Source organism: Alligator sinensis, unplaced genomic scaffold (assembly GCF_000455745.1).
Source record: "Alligator sinensis unplaced genomic scaffold, ASM45574v1 scaffold342_1, whole genome shotgun sequence".
NCBI lineage: Eukaryota > Metazoa > Chordata > Crocodylia > Alligatoridae > Alligator > Alligator sinensis.
Window position 1 is genome coordinate 1,622,953 of NW_005842126.1, and position 17,033 is coordinate 1,639,985.

Here is a 17,033-nt window from a genome sequence, read left to right on the forward strand (position 1 = left end):
TCAACAGCCACCTTTCTGCATGTAAAGGTTTAAATATATAAAAACATTTTATAAAAAATAGTTTATAAAAAGCAAATATCCCTCAAGATTATAAACCTTGCCTGTAAATCTTTGTTACAGAGTCATCTGGAACACAGTCTATCAAAGTGTTCTCTGTCCTTCTCAAAAAGGTTTTCAATTAAGTAAGAATAATAATGTTATTTTCTTGCACTTTTTCCCTTGTTTTTTTTTTGTTGTTGTTGTTTTGTTTTTTGTTTTGTTTGTTTTTGGTACATCACTCTGCGTTCCCAAGATCAGTGGTTTGCCTTTGAGGTATCACTTTTCTTTCTTGTTTTTAACTGAGTTTTCTGTGAACCGATTTTGAAGCCGCTTTATGGGGTGGTCTTGACGTCTGGCTGGTAAGACCAGCAATACCAGGAGGCCTAGTATGTGCATGTGAAAGTACATTGACCTAGAAAGACAAAATAATATTCTTGTCAGTAACAAGATGAATGCTAAAAACTGTATTACTTCAGCACTACAACCAGTTCTGCCATACTGAAAGAAGAATAAAAGCAGCACAGCCAACCTAGTCTTCTACGTGACAAGCTTATGTCCTTGGATTTTAAACAGGATGATGGGAAACATCGTAGATCCACTAATGTCAATGGCATTTTTGCTAGTGATTTCAGGAGGGAGAGGGTTTTGCCCCCCCCTTTTTTTTTCCAGAGAAGACACCAAACCTACAACCCTTTTTTTAATTCCATGACCCCAAAATATTGACAATTCAGAAAAGTAACCCCCCAGACAAATGACCTATGATTATACTTTGAGAAAACACAAAACCTGGCCCTTTCAGCTAGACTCTTACTGTTAAAGAATACACAAGGATTAGAGATGCATCAATATATCAGTCCATATTGTATCGGCACCAATAAAAGGAAAATTGATATAACTGGCAATCGGCTTTTTTGGCTGGTGTAACTGATAATGTCACCAATAAATGCCGCAGTCACATGGCCAGGAATGCAGTCCAACAGCTTGGAGAGCAACCTCCTGCCAGCAAGTGTGTGGGGAGGAAGGGGTGTGGGGGGGCAGATCGAGGCCTCCATGGTGAGGGAGGGAGTGGGGCTAGGGTAGGTGAAGGTGCAGCCAAGCCAAGATGGGGCGCAAGACAGCCGCAGGCAGATCATCTGGGGGGGCGTGGGATGGTGGGGAGGGGGCAGCAGCTCGCCGCACCTGTACGCACCCCTAGGGAGGTATGGGGGGCATGTGCCCCCCAGATTTTTGCACGGGGTGAAGGTGGGCAGCCCACTGCGGGCTCAGGGCCAGGAGCTGCGCTCAGGACAGGTAGGGGCAGGGCAGGACAGGCGGTAGCACTGGGAGGGGAAGCTATGGTGGGCAAGGGGGATATGGCAAATTTTGGGGTGGCTGTAGCCCTGGTCCAGCCCCTGCCAGGAAGGGGCTGGCGCAGCCCCTGGCCCCAGCCCACAGTGGACAGCCTGCCCTCACCCCACGCACAAATCCAGGTAGTACATGCCCCCAATGCCTCCCCTAGGGGTGCATACAGCAGTAGGAGCTGCCCCCCTGTGCGCCCCAGACAAGCCACCCACGCCCAGGTTGGGCAGCACCTGCCCCTGCCCTACTCTCTCTCTCTCACCATGGGGCCCTTGATCTGTCTCCCCACGGCCCTTCCCTCTCCCACGCCCTTTCCCCGCCCCCATCCCCCCAACTTACCAGCCAGATGCTGCCCTCCAAGCTGCCAGGCTGCATATCGGCTATTGGATCAATATTGGCCAATATGGCTAATTACTAATTGGCCATCAGTATCAGTCAAAAAAATCTTTATCGGTGCATCCCTAGGAGGGATATTTTGGGGAGAGAGAAGCAGCACATTCTTCTCTCTGACATTTGCTAATGCTTATACTTGCAAAACAACACTACAAAATGAATTAAATCGGAACTCCCATCCAAATTTGGTTGCTTATCTGAATTTAATCAAGACTGATCTTCTTCCTCGGTGTTTGTTCATCACCAATAAAAATGATCAGATCACTAAAGAGATGTTCACGGAGATACCCAGTTCAACGTTAGGTAAAGTTTATTACCAAATTTACTTGAATCTAAGACAACCCCAAATTTAAGATGACCCCATAGTTTATAAAGTTTACAAGTTTATAAACTTGTTATAATTTTCCACGTATAGAATCTAATTCATCCCTCCCACCACAGCAGGCGGTAGGCAGTGGGGAGGCAGATGGTATGGAGAGGTCAAGCAGCTTGCTTCCTATTTGTGCATGTTCCCCTGCCACCTCTGTCCCCACACAGCCTCCACTCATCCCTTCTCCTCCAACCTCTGCTCCCAGCTTCTCCCCAAGCCTCTGCTCCTCACTCCACTCCCCCTTACCCTTGCTCTGTGCTTGCATAATCCACTCCCATTTGAGCCTGGGGCAATGAGCATGGCCCCGACCTGGTCTGTAGCAGCCATTCATGGCTGGTGGTGTGCTCAGTGCCCCCGGCTGCAGCATGCATGCTGCCGGCAGAAAGCAAGGGTGAGAGAAAGAAGGAGAAGATAAGCAGGGAGCAGAAGTTGCATGGGGGGAGATGGGGAGAAGATAACAGGGTACAGAGATGGCAGAGGGGCAAGCTGCAGCCATGGCCTGGACCCTTGGTAGGGGCTGGAACCCAAACCACAGCAGCTGCCTGACCCCTCTCCCACCCTCAAATACAATTGTAAGACAAGGGGCTCCCTGCTGTGTTAGACAGGGGGGAAACCTCATCTTTGAATTGAATAAATACAGTAAATGTGTTTTAATCTAAACTGATTATGCAGGGTGGAGAGATACTCACTTGTTGTGATGGGCAAATGGTAGATAGTGTGCCGAGGGCCAGGCAGCTGAGTATAGGGGCATTGGGGGCCACAGCCTAATCACTTAATGTATCCACAACAAAGAAATGGCCTGACTTTTTCTGTTATGTTCCTGACCTTTCAAAAATCCTTGAAATGTGCCTAAAACCTCTGCCAAGTGGTTCATGGACACTTTGCATGCAGCTCACTCATTTTGTCTGAAAATCCCCCCAGCTCATAGGTTATCCCTATGTTCTGTGTCACCAAGGTCCAAAGAAATATCTAGGACCTAATCTGGTTTTGGAAAACATTTTCTAGGTTTAAGAGCTCTGATAAAATTAAACTAACATAGTAAAGACAGAAGCAATTTCAAGTATTTATTAATGTAATCTAGGTTGGAACACTATTTTTGGCACCTAACATGGCCTTTCACAACAAAAATGCACTAAATTTTGCCCTCTTAGCAAATTCTTAAATGTTCATGAATTTATCTCATTTAATATAGTTTGTGTTCAGATGTCCTCTCTCTCTCGTTCCTGTTGATGTTTTGTCTTGAAAGACAGGAAAATAAGACATTAAAATGGTAGCCCGAAACAAATCTTGTCAACACGCCAGAAGAATTAGGATTTTTTTTTTATTTTTTAGTAGTTTGGTTTAAGCATGAAGGAGGCTTGAACACTTCAATAAAAATGAAAAACGCAACATTTAAAACTCCTCAACACAGAATTGCTCACAGCTGCTATTTTGACTAACAGTTTGACTTTTCTATGATAAAATAATAGAATGTCTCTTTTCTCAGCCAAAATCTGTTATTCTAGGTTTGACAAGGTTTACCATAATCGCTGTACATTTTCTTCATTTTAAATCAAGTCTCCCTTTTCAACTTGTTTTCTGCTTCCTGAGATCTAACCTACAGAACTGCCCTTGTAGCTGATCGTTAATAAAATCAGAGAACTTGCCTCACATAAACAAGAAAAGTACAAGGCAACAAACAGAAACTAATATGCTATAATCAGCCACGCATCCTCCTATCACCTGTTAATCAATTTAAAAATTCTTTGTTTTACTCATTTTTCAATGGGAAGTTACTCATTTTTTTCACCTTGATCTTTCTCAACATAGTGTTCATGCCAGTCCTTTCCACACCATCCTCTGCTTTCATGAAAAGTTAGCACTTGGACTCCTTGAACAGGACAGAACTGGCATAGAAATATTCAGGTAAAATAAGGGGGGGGGGGTGGTAGAGAAATTGAAAGAAAGAAAAGGAAAGTGATTCTAACCTGGTTCCATAAGTTCACCCAGTTACAATAACACCAAATCCCTCTGATGTTATTAAATACCCTCCTTGAATTCCCTCCAGTATAGGTGACATTCCAACCATCTTTCATCACAGGTTGGCTCGTATAACAAAGCCTATGGTTATAGGTCTAAGGCAGAGTAGGTAAAAGGAGGGCACTTACTTGTAAAACTTAATGGTGGGCTCAACAGCCAGCAAAACAAAAGGTGCAACAGTGTAACAGACAGCCAGTTGAGTGACAAACCATGTGATAATGTCATAGATCACTTTGAGTGGCTCTGAAGACAGGAAATAATGCCTGCAATTGTTCCTGATCTACAGTCACAAAGGAGGGGGTGGGGAAAGAAAGACAAAAATTCTTCATTTTTGTACCTGAACTCACAGACTCATTTTATATTTGTTGCAAGCCTCAGATACCACAATTAATAATAGTGCTGCCATAACATTTAGGTACCCCAAACAAGCACTGGGCTTCATTGTGCCACATACACATACCCCAAACAATTTAATCTGGACAGTATAGACTAATGGTGAGAGGGAAGAGAAGCTTTGCAAAGGTGACATTGTGTGTGAGAGGTCAAAAAACAGGGTGATCATAGAATTCACTGTGCAGGCCCCAGCAGCCCTACCTAAGGTCCTGAGGGCCTCCCGGGGTTGCAGCAGTGGCAATCCTGCCACACAGAGCCTGGCCAGCAGCAGAGCATGACTCCAGCCAGCCAGGCTCCTGCTTTGGGTGGCACACACTGCCACCGCATATAAAGCTCTGCTTTTTTTCTCCACAGGTTTTTTTTGACTCCTGGGTATCTAGGGGTACAAAAAAAAATCCTCTGTGCTGGTCCCCTGCAGTATGGAGAACAACAGAATATGTGGTGTGCGGCACCACAGACATATCTGCAGCGCCACATACCACATGGCCATGATCATCTGGACGTAGCCATAATGGGCATCTCGGGCAATTTGAGGCTTCTGTGAATGAATCACCCTAAAAAGTATAAAAATCACAGAGCTAGGAGTTACTCTCCTGTAGCCACTTGTGTTTTTTTAGCATTTTCAGAATTCTGTACATTTGGTTAATTAGTTTTTTCCCTATTTATGGAATGGAGCCACACATGAATGGATAAACTACATGGAAATGATTACTGTGATATATTAGTGTACACTATTGTGGCCTTAGTAGCAAATATGGATTGCCAGCTTTGTTAATCTGTCAAACTGAGAATGCAGGAATGTGGTGATCCTTTCCAGTTCCTGCACACATGGAAGTTTCTGTTAGCAGGACAACTAGTGATATAGTTAATAAGAGCAAAAACTTAAGTGTCCCATTACTGGCCATCCAAACAGAAAAACATCCAGCCATGCCTGGATGGGAATTAATAATACTGAAAAATTTAATCATTATTTGGCCCTAAAGTTAACACCCTATTGCAATGAACTCTTCACATCTTAGATATATTGCTTAATGCTGTTTGTTAGCAGATGCAGGTGGCACTGTTGGCAATCCATTCAGAAGGCGCTCTCTGTAACTATTATTGGCAGAAGCTAACACTGTATGAGAACAAGGGAACACCTGCAAAAGAAATGCCTGTATAACCTGCATTCAAGTACCAGCTCAGTCCAATTTACAAGAACCATATTTTACATAAAGTTCTCAGCACATACAGATGAGTTGCAAGACCTTTATATCTGACAAGGAATGAGGCCCCTGAACTATGTCCATCAGTGTTAGCCATCAGCTTATGACAAACCGATGTCCATGGCCCTCCATCTTCTTCTGTGAAGGGAGTCAGCCAGTATCACAGTGTCTACCATGTTGCGTCAATAAAAATAACACCAATTATAATGATGGGGGGCGTGCCTAATGTCAATGCAGATTAACATTTCAGTGAAGAATCATCTCAGAGATATTAGTGTCAAGTCACTGGTGTCACATGAAAGATGAATGTGGCTGAGTATGTCAAAGCACCCCAAACTGAGAGCCTGATAGTAATCTAAGCCAAGAGAATAATGGAAGGTACGTACTGCTCTGGCTGCTAATGTAATAAGGATTCCAGTGAGGAATGTAAAATAATATCCAGGGTAGATGCCATGCCACAGGGCTGACAGGATAAAAGTTAAAGCTGTAGGGTGAAATGGAGCCCTGTCATAGCAAACACTGGAAAGAAACAAACAGAAAATAACAGATTGAATAAACAATACCTATACACTGCAACTCAGATCTCTTTGTAACTTAAAAATCACACAGAGTTCACTTATATGAAAGGCTTCTTGGTCTTGCAAAACTCCATTTAAACAAATGTCAATAAGGTTACTTGTGACAGTGAGGCACGCTCTCATCCGCAAGTTTCTAGCTCTGAATAGGTTCTCATTCACCTTTTACTGTGTCAGATGCATGGAATTCATCATGGCTATTGAGAAACATGCAGAATATTCAAGCAAGGGTAGGTGGATGAAAGTAACAGTAACTTACTGTACAATTTAAATATTCCTTAGGCAGCAATCCTTAGAGACAAAGGGGAGCCTTAGCTTGTGTAAACCAATGGGTCTATGCTGATTTGCAGCAGCTAAGGATGTGGCTCAGAAGACACTTGCGAGCATAGTTTAGAAACATACCAATAGGACCCAAAAACTCTTTCATTATCTCAGTGTTAACTTTAAACCTAGTAGTCCAAAAATGGCTCAAGACGGCTTACTGAACTAAAAAGTGTTATATTTACTTCTCTCACAAAGAACTGTAAAAAATTTAATTTTAAAAGTATAAATATTTATAGTGAATGCAGTTCTGATGACCACCTTATGAACTCCTGTGTCAACTGAATTCACAGTAGACTTTACTCATACCAAAGGCATTGCTTGCACAGTAACTAAAGACAGGATTGAGCTACACCATTTGAATTGTTTTTGTTTATACAGAGCCATAGTTGAGTTGATCTGAAACCAGATACCCCAACATTTGAGGGAGTTTACATACCATGTTCCAAATGGGATTACTATACATTTTCAAATTAGCATCTACATCCCTAGGAGACTGGTGTCCAAAAAGAAAGTAGGCTGAAGCTATTAAGTTTGAATCTGGATCCAAGCTTTCAAAAGCTCCAAAAGGAGAAGGCATTCAGATGTAAGTAATGTAATTCACCATGTCTCCAAGAGCATTTAATCTATTTCCAATGCAAGTAAGAGGCAAAATATGTAGCAAATAATACAGATGGATAATAAAAATAAACTACCCAATTGTGGAAGTGCTATTAAAATGTTATTGCTTCCCAATTAGGAAGGCTTCCTAAGTTTTTGCTTTTTATGAACAAATATGGCTATTTCACATGCATTAGCAATAAAAAAAAAAATATAGCACCAGAAACACTGTAGCGCTCTCACATAACACACATGCACACAGAGAGATGAGAGGCCATGAGGTGATACATTTATCAGATTCACCGGCCAGTGGTCATAACTGTTCACTACTGACCATTCAGAAGTATCTGGGTCTTACAAGTTAACAGTTTTATTATTCTCACCGCTTCAGCCAGGCAGCTGTCTGAATGTTCCAGTTCTCAAGGTACACCTTAAAACTTGTTGCAGTCTAGGAGAAAAGAAAGGTAACATCTAACATTGATTTCTGAACATGTGGAATTATGCTAGTCTCTACCTGAATTTTACACAGAGGTTCATATGCAATATGCTAGTAGTAGAAGCTAGCTGTAATTAAGATTGTGTCAGCATTTCCATATTATGCTAGTATGTTCTAAGGTTTTGTAGGGCCAACCTACAAATCACTCATGGCTGACAACTGCTACTCACTTCAAAATCTCACTCATTATTATGTTATATTAGAACCAAGTAAAAAAAGGTTTGGTTATATTTCAAAGTATGGGAAAAGCCAAAAAGGTTTTTGGATCCAGATGTTCACTTCCCTCGAGTCCTTTCCTGTAGCTCACAAACAACTTAATTCTAAGAACAGATCTCTCACTGTCTCTTAGGTGGGCTGAACATCCCTATTGTGGTATGAAAACAGAACGTACTTGGAAGACTATAAGGAATGCCTTATTATTTCATCAGAAGTGGTTCCTAAGAAACACTGAAAAGTATTTTTAGTCCTTGGATTCAGGGCCAGGGCCAAGTTTACTGAGGAACACTTAAACACTCTGCCAAGACTACCATAAGTCATTAATTCAATAGTCCTGGTTCGCTCTACATGTAGCTTTCCTGTGCCTGGAGGTCTGCAGGGTTCCATCCAACAGAAGATCTTTCCTCACAAATCTGTCCCACCTCTGCTTGTGCCTGGCCCCTTTTGTCCTGCCAAGAAGCTTAGCAGTTCTGATCCATGCCTTGCAGAGGATCAGCAACAGCTGGACAGCTCTTCAAACTCAAGTGCCCCATTGATGTGGTAGAAGTGCCCCACTGATGTGATCCAGTTTTCTTGCCTGGATCATTTACTGCACTGTGCAGAAACAGCAACTACAATTAACACAATTAGAAACATTTTCCCCATTGTACTCACCAGTATAATCCCTAAATCATCACAAAAATATAGTTTCAAGTATGATAAAGGAAGCCCATGGTGACATTGGATCCAGCCCACAGAGCCACTGGATCTGGCCCGCAGGAATGGGAGCTTCAGCAGCATTTGGAAGTTGGGGGCTTCACAAGTGCTATGCTGTGGCCAGTAGCTTTGCCCATGCTTTACCATGGCTGGCAAAAGGAAGAAGTAGCAGTGGAGAGAAACAGTGGTTGCATCAAGCAGGTTCCAGCCCCAGCCCACCTTGGATCAAGCTAAGTCATTCCAGCTAACTGCTGGAATGACTTAGTGAACCCCCAGTCTAATGGATCACTAATACACACAATCAACATGTCCTTAAGCAGCTAAATAGCCAACATTGCAATTTAAAACAGCAAGATACTGTGTTGGAATGGACTTAAGACAAAGATATTAAGGTAAAAAAAGAAGTAGCAAAAACAAGGATATTCAGAATTCAGACTGAAAAGGCCAGCTGTAATGCACCTTTTGTGTTTAGAAGTCACAAAAGTCATTTAGTTCTGATTTTTAGAGATTTCTAAACAGTGAGTAATCTAACACATCATACCTGTTGCTAAGCCTTAGGAAAAAATCACTGATTTCAGGAGGAAATTCTGATTTGTCAGTTTAGTCCCAATTCAAGGTTTATTTATTTATTGTAGTCACCTCGTGATTTTGTGTAATGAGAACCATATCCTGGGAGGGAAACTCACTCCCAAAACTGTCCAACTGAATTGCAGCTCATTTTCCTGGCACCAAAGGTAGGAAAATGTAGACAACGTTCTCAGTCTAATTTTTATCTGCTTTGAGTTGATAACCTAATGCTAAACCTGAACAAATCTCAAAAGGCTTTGTTTGCTGTATTTCATTAACAAAGAAGCCTCTTTACTCCTTGTTGCTTGAGTGCCTCTGTGAAGTACGGCCCAAATTAAAATGAGTGAGAGTCACCCTTTGAAATAATCGGACAGAAACTCTGAAGTGCTCGCAGTCAGAGATTCTTAATCTGAACTCTGTGGCACTGCAAGAGATCTCTAAAGACTTTCTGGCTGAATATGTAAAGCACATGAGACTGTTGCTCTCTGTACTGTAGATCAAAAGTCCCCCTCAGGATTGGGCCGCTAATGCAACAGGTATATATAACAGGCTCTTTTGAAGCTCACAGAGTTTTTAGAGAGACTTGAAGAAAGACCACATTGTAATAAGAAAGGATAAAGGAGCCCAAACAGACTATCCATGTTTTTGCATCTCTATAGAAGACTAGAAGTCGGTGCAATCATCCTAAGTGTCTTCACAGCTATGAACCCTAACTGGCAAACACCTTCACTACAGCATCAGGTAGGAGCCAGGGAACTCAGGCCCTTTCCCTATCAGTAGTGTCCTTTTTCATTTGGCAAGCACTGATAGGCCCCCTCCTTCACCAGTCTTCCAGAAGAATGACCAAGTGAGCTATCCAAATGAAATACTTCCTGGCAGGTTTTTACTTAAGTCATCCACACTTCCTTGGCCTTCCATCACCCCCAACTTCCCTCAAAACACTTCTTTATGAACAGGTTTCCACCTACACTGAGTATAGCTTCACCTGGCCAGGAACTAATGGTGACAGAAGCAGTCACAGGTAGCACTCTGCTCAAACAGAGAAACTCCCATGCTGCCTTTACATCTGAAAGGGACCACTACTGTTTAACACATAGCTTCTAAAAGTCCTTCCAAAAGAGGCCTAAAGCAAGGGTGGAATGAGGAACAAGGAAAAATGAGGAACAGAGCTTCGTTCCTCTCCCTAGCCTGGACAAGCAGTGTTCCTTCCTCTCTGACTGATGCAGTGAGCACTGCGATTCTTCTTTCAAGCTATTTTAAGAAATCCCTGATAAGGTCCTGGGCTGTTGCAATTAAGGCTGATTCAATCTGAAGTTGGCTACAAATGGAAAGCATGTCTGTGCCTCAAGAAAGGAGAAAAGAAAAACAAAACACTCCAGGAGAGAGAGAAAGATGCAAAGCTAGGAAAATGGTTTAGACAAGTACAGAAATAGATTGATAAAATAGAGATATATAGTGATGTCCCAAACTTTGGTGACATGTGGGGTGGGAGGGGCGTCTCAACATTCAGAGATGAACACTATCAGAAGGTGCTTGGCTCTAACAGTTCACTAAACTACTACATAGCCCTTTTTAAATCATGAGCAGTGAATTAATGAGGAAGAGTTCCTTGTATTTATACAAAAATAAATCTTTGGAAGGAGATATTTCAGACTCCTTGTTACTTTCACATGCCACTGACACTCAGAAGATATTCCAGGGCAAACAAACTGGAAATACTGTATGTTGGTCATATTTCATATAAAGGGTATAATTATAAATAGTTTGTAAGGGCTGGTTGATGGTGAAAGTATGTTATAGGCATGAGGAGTATGTATTATAAACATCTGAGAAACAACAGTTTGGTACAGAAACTACCAGACTAGGAGTCACTCTTAATCCTATTTTTGACCTTGTCACTGACCTACTGTACGATCTTGGATAGGTCACTTTTCTACATTTCTGCTAACCTGGTCCATCCATTTTTAACCTGTTTAGAATAACCATTCTTTTAGGCAGAGACCCGAATCTCAACTCGGGCCTCAAGGGACTTCTACACAAACAGGAAACTGTGAAAAGAACTTAATTAGAAGATGCTACAGGTCAGGGGTTGTCAACCGGGGGTACTTTGGAAGGCCCCAGGGGGTATGTGGCAACAGCACAGAGAAGCCACCGGCACTTCCGGTTTCGCCGCTGGCACTTCCAGGTTCACTTGTTGACTGGCTGCTGCGGCCCACCCCCTGCTCGTCGACCAGGACTCCCCGCTTCTTGACTGGCCACCAGGGGTACACCACCAGAAAAAGTTGAAAACCTCTGCTATAGGTGGCCACCACTGAAGACCATCCATGACCCACTGTACTCAACCACAATTACAGTAATGGATTCATCATTTATTAAACAACCATTAATAATTTATTAACTCTTTATAAACTATTTGCAACCTTTATGTACATGATGAATGCATTTTTTCTGTTTACAAGATAAAATGCAAAAACACTCTACGTTATAGGGACAGCGCTTTAACAGGCAGTTTTCCTTCATTGCTGAGTTTTCTCTTCATAATTATATCAAGGTTTAATTTCTGTTAACTCACCTCAATATTCCAGATATTTAAGTTGGACAACAGATCCCAACGAAAATTGCCTCTCTCATCAACACCATTGAACCCATAGCCGGCTGCATTGTTGACTGCATCTGCTGCAATATTTAAAGGAAAACTGGCAGAATTAAATTGTAGAAGGAGCTGCGTTTCTTAGAGGTCAGTCTGGCAGTCAGCACAAGGACAGTGCTCAAACAACAACAAAAAAACCAAGAAAAAAAGTGGCTGAGTCTCATTCAGAAATCAACACAATCCATCTTTAATGTCATCAGTGTGAAGGGCATTGCTGTAAAGAAGGATGCATGTTCCTCTTTGAAGCAGAGATAAATATATTATTCCTGGGATGAGGGAAAAAATCTAGCAAAGGACAGTTAACAGAAATAGCTTTTCTAACTATTATAAAATTAGAATGCACATATTCCATGATTATCATTAAAATGCATTTACATTTAACACAAAATGGCACCTAAAACACCACAGTATTTTCCTTTAATTATAGGAGGAAAAATTGCAATGGCTTTGAGCCAGGTCTCCAATAAGTATGATTTTTTTAATTGCAGTTTTTTTGGACACCCAGGTACACAGCTTTGTGTTAATTTCACAATGCGAGTGCCTTATTAGCTTCCTGTCCCGGCTGTCCCTAGAAATCAAATGTGGAGATATACAAACTTGAATTTGCAAGGGTAAATAACTCCCAGTGAAAAAAATGAAGGCTTGGCTAATATCAGATTGGACACCATCCCAGACTGCTTGCTTACACTGCACTCCCACTAGAGGATTCGTTGTTCATCATTATTGCAGTTCTTTCTCTGTCCTCTTCTCCCAGGAGCCCATCATGATAGTTCCTTTCTCAAGTCTGATCTGGGACTCCCCTAGTCACTGAACTCCAAGGTTCCTACTTTTAAACAACCCCTGCCGAAAGTACTTTTATCTGTGTGCAGAAAGAAAAAGAGGACAGACTCCTTAACTTTAAATCCCTAAACACAGCCAAGCCTAAAAGCACTGAAAAGAAAAAATGTGACAGCAAAGTCAGATTTTTCCCTTTAGTTCTATTACAAAATGCAAGTCTGATCTAGAAAAACTGAAGCTGAGATTTTCTTTTACCTTTAATTTAAAAATAAACTGATGTCAGCATTTTATTCATGGGATCCAAGACCATCCTCGCTCTCTTTTATGAGAGTAGAAGCATACATTCAGGGCAAACCCTCAGAGTGCAGCCTTAGAGATGGACTCCAAAAGCAATATCTAACCAGAAAAATAAGGAGCCCTCTCCAATCTGGAACTTTTCCTGAAACGTTCCACTTTATGTATAAGTTGGACTTAATGATGGAAACAAATGCTTCCAAGTCTTGACTTCTGTTTCTGCCAATTTAGAAACAACCCTATTTGATACTACATTCATTTTGCAGGAGAAGAAAAAAAGGGAAGTAATATTCAGCCACTGGATCAGTTATAAGTGCTTACCATTGCTGGAAGAATTAAGTAAAATCAATAAATAAATAAATGACCACCACTGAACTTTTGGCTACAACACAATACTATAGGCCTAAATCTTAATATTCACAACGAAGGTCCTGTGTGTGAATTATCTCTGGGAGGAGGCTGAAAAATGTTCTTGCCTAAAATTGTGCAGAAATCACCACGCCAGCCTGTACCAGGCAAACTGAGTTATGCCAAGGCTTTTAGCTATAGTCCAGGACTTCCCAGAGCTAAGCAACAAAATTGAACAGAGCACCTTCTGTGGCACTGGGAGATGCGAGTGTTGTGATTGGGCACTGGGCAAGCAAGTGACAGCAGTTTCCCTATAAGAAATGTGGCTGGCACAGTGCCAGGGGATTGATGCACCATATAAGGACTGCTTGGCACAGAACCAGAGGATTGGACAATTTGGGATAAGATAAATTACAGAAGTGATGGACAAAAAAGGAACATGTGTGTGTTCTGTGTTGCCACCCTGGGGAGACAGGAGCAGCCTTGGACTTCTTGTTTGGACAACGAGGAATCCAGAAACTAACATCCCACACGCCCAGCAGAGGATCTGAGGGTGGTACCACCAAAGGTTGCTGCTGTAACGCCTGAAGGAACTGCTTGCTAGGTCGTATTGCAAGGAAGAATACTTGTAATAAGCCTAGGGGTTAGTATTAAAAGTTCACTTGATACCAAATCGGACGAGGGGCCATGTCAATCCTTGGTAAAAGGAATCCTAGGGGCAACAATTGGAGGTGAAAAATTTTCTTTCCCAAGACTGTTGAGAAATCACCATGCCAACCCAATGGCTGGAGTAGCCTCCATGGCCAGGTCCACACAAGCAGGGGCATGCCTTTACAGCAACACAAACAGTAGTGGCACAAATTTGTGCTGCTACCTTGCGCCCCAGTGCACGCCCCTCCCCATGTGCTTTGCAGCAGGACACGTCCTGCTGCTCCACGTGCTTCAGGGGGTGCTGGCTGGGGCACAGGGTGCCTCAGCAGCAGCTAACCATCCCTTGCACTGTGGCACCATGCCTCGGCCAGCTTGGGAGTGGCACATGGAGATGGGAGAGAAGGCAGCCCTGGGCTGCCTGCTCCCCTTGTCCTGAGGCACCCTGTGCCCCAGTCAACCAGGGAGTGGCTAGCTGGGGTGCAGGGTGCCTCAGCACAGGGTCTGCACAGAGCGCAGAGATGGGAGAGCAGGCAGCCCTGGGCAGCCTGCTCCCCTGTCTCTGCATTTGTCCTGGTGCTCACCACTTTGGCAGGGTTTGCACCACTTTTTTCCAGGTTTTGGGGGACTCTTTTGCTACCAGGAAATCCGGTAACAAATTTTGCCCCAGCGCTGCAAATTAGCAGCACCAAGCACTTATTAATGTGCAACTCATGCAGTTTTAGGTACTGCAAAGAGGTTTGCAGCACCACAAACCACACATGCCTGCACATCTGGATCCAGCCCATGTTTACAAATGCATCTCTGAAAAACTGTAGAGTAGTAAATCTTATCTTTCCACTCCACACCAAAGTGAAGAAATTCCCTTGAAGACTGTACCACACGCAACAAAGAACCAGCTCCCCACTTCCACCTGATTGAACCCCCCCTGCAGAGCAGCACTGCTTTGGTTCCAGCCTCAAATCCAATAAATAACTAATTGGAGGAAGGGGCTTCTTTGGCCATTTACAAAAGAAGTCCCCTATCTCACACAGCTGAAAACCACAGTGGCAAGTTGTCAGGTATCCAAAGACCATGCTTAATACGCGCACACACACACACACACACACACAGGAGCAGACTATTGCTACTACCATCGTTAAAAGCTCCTTATTATCCCCCTGTGAAATGTCGGTCCCCACAAAGTTGCATTACCTTATTCTAGGTGAAGGTGGACAAAATCTGTTTGCTAGTGTCTAATATTAATGTTAACCCTGAAACAGAAGTGGTTTAGATGCAGCATAATACTACCAGGTGACAAAAAAATCTCCAGTTTCCAGTCCTCAAACTACTGGTGAATTCCTGATCTTAAGAATTCCCACTAGGAGTTCTTTCTCATCGATTTAAGAGGAAGAAGTATTTTAGCCCCCTTCTTTAGTGCAAATCTACTCCACTTTTTGGCTGGCTGAATTCGGTTCTAAATGATTTTTATTAACAAGAACAAGTCAAGTCTTCAGCTAAGTTCCATTGTCTAATGCTAACACAGCAACAGCTTGAATTTTCTGTCTTTTCATCAGTCTGGAGGAATTGTACAGTGTGGCTCTCGCACAATAGCCTGACTATTCTTTTCTGAAAACAGGAACTGATTATCTGCACTTTTTAGACACTTATATAATACCCCGTACCATGTCACAGGCAGCTGATCTAAAAAAGGGGGAAAAGTCATGCTGTTTTATTGTTTGGATCTGTAACACAGATAATAGAGGCCCCTGCCACCACTAGACAGAACATGCTTTCACAAAAAAAAATCATTTATGAAATCATTCCAAAGTTAGAAACACGGCAAGTCCAAATGACTTTTTTTCCATTAAAAAATGCGTTTTTAGTTAACTAAAAACCTGGCAAGCTGTGGGTAGTAATCTAATTCTACCTGGCAAACTGTGGGTAGAAATCTAATTCTGACTAAATAAATTACCTCTCTGATTTGTTATCCCAAAGTCCCTTCTATCCCACACATACCAATGTCAGTCATTTTATTCCATCTCATTTTTTCACTGGAGGTAATCACAGCCTTATTCGGAAGGCTCATGCCATCCTTTTTTACCTCTTCCTATGGTGTCCCTCTTCATTTCCACAGGTAAGTTCCTCTACCGACTAGCCATTGGTTTTAGCCTCTATACACAAAATTCTGAGCGATGAGCAGGCTCAGATTCTCTCAATACTTTAATTTCAGTGTGGTCTCTAAGAAATTGCCCCCAACATGGACATACAGAATACAGAGTTCTATTTTGAAGTCATTTTGGCTACCAATCCAATTAACTCTGCATATTACCATATTTACTCAATTTGAAGAGAAGATTTAACATGGGATGGAGGAGCCCCTCGCCTTACAATCAAGCACAAGGCAGCCCAGTCCATTGCTGCTGTGGAACAAAAGTGCCAGATCCATGCTGCTGCCACAAGGTGGGCTGCAGCCATGCTCTGTGTCTCTTGCCCCATGCCCCGGACCGCAGCAGTGACGGAGCCTGCCGGCACAGAGCAAAGGTAATGGCAGGCGGGGGTTGGGAGCAGGCAGGGGGGAGAGACTTTGAGGGAAGGGAGAGGAGATGGGAGGAAGCGGAGCAGGAACCTGAGACTCTGGGTGGCAGAAGAGACATGGGGAAGGGGAAAACAGTGGAAGGGGGAATTGGGGCAACCTGAGACCACAGGGGGGAGTAGGCACAATGGGAGGCAAGTGGGAAGGGGGGACAAATTGAAGATGATCCACCAATAACTGGATTCCATACATGAAAAATTGTAATAAACTTATACATTTTCTGTGAGTAGACTCCAATTAATCGGGGGTCAATGTACATTCGATGTCATCTTGTATTCAAGTAAATATGGTAATTCAAAACTTGCTCCTGCACCTGAAAAGTCAACCCATGTGCTTCTCCCTGTTGCACAGCCCTGTCTGCCCATTTTCTTCTGAAATTTTGTGGGTCTCTCTCTCCTCTCAGCAGTTTTTTGGTCACCTCAGCAGTTTTTGGACACCACTGCCCCCACCTTAAAGATTTCATCCTGCCCCTTCTCCTATACCTATACCATCTTCCTTCCACCACACCACTCT

The 17,033-nt window shown here is 42.8% G+C and overlaps 1 protein-coding gene across 4 annotated transcripts in view; it reads right to left on the bottom strand.

Annotated features, from left to right (window-relative positions):
• Positions 1-219: 219 nt before the first annotated feature.
• Positions 220-17,033, bottom strand: part of MBOAT1 (membrane bound O-acyltransferase domain containing 1) — an 83,863-nt gene continuing 67,049 nt past the window's right edge. For 3 of the 4 annotated variants that reach the window (XM_025205736.1, XM_025205735.1, XM_006024964.3), the window contains exons 9-13: positions 11,801-11,904; positions 7,637-7,701; positions 6,144-6,276; positions 4,288-4,439; positions 220-451 (exon numbers count right to left, since the gene is read on the bottom strand). In XM_025205736.1, the coding sequence (XP_025061521.1) occupies positions 316-451; positions 4,288-4,439; positions 6,144-6,276; positions 7,637-7,701; positions 11,801-11,904 (590 nt within the window). In that variant the 3' untranslated portion in view covers positions 220-315. The remainder of the gene's footprint in view (positions 452-4,287; positions 4,440-6,143; positions 6,277-7,636; positions 7,702-11,800; positions 11,905-17,033) is intronic. The other variant, XR_003094380.1, reaches the window with a different exon arrangement.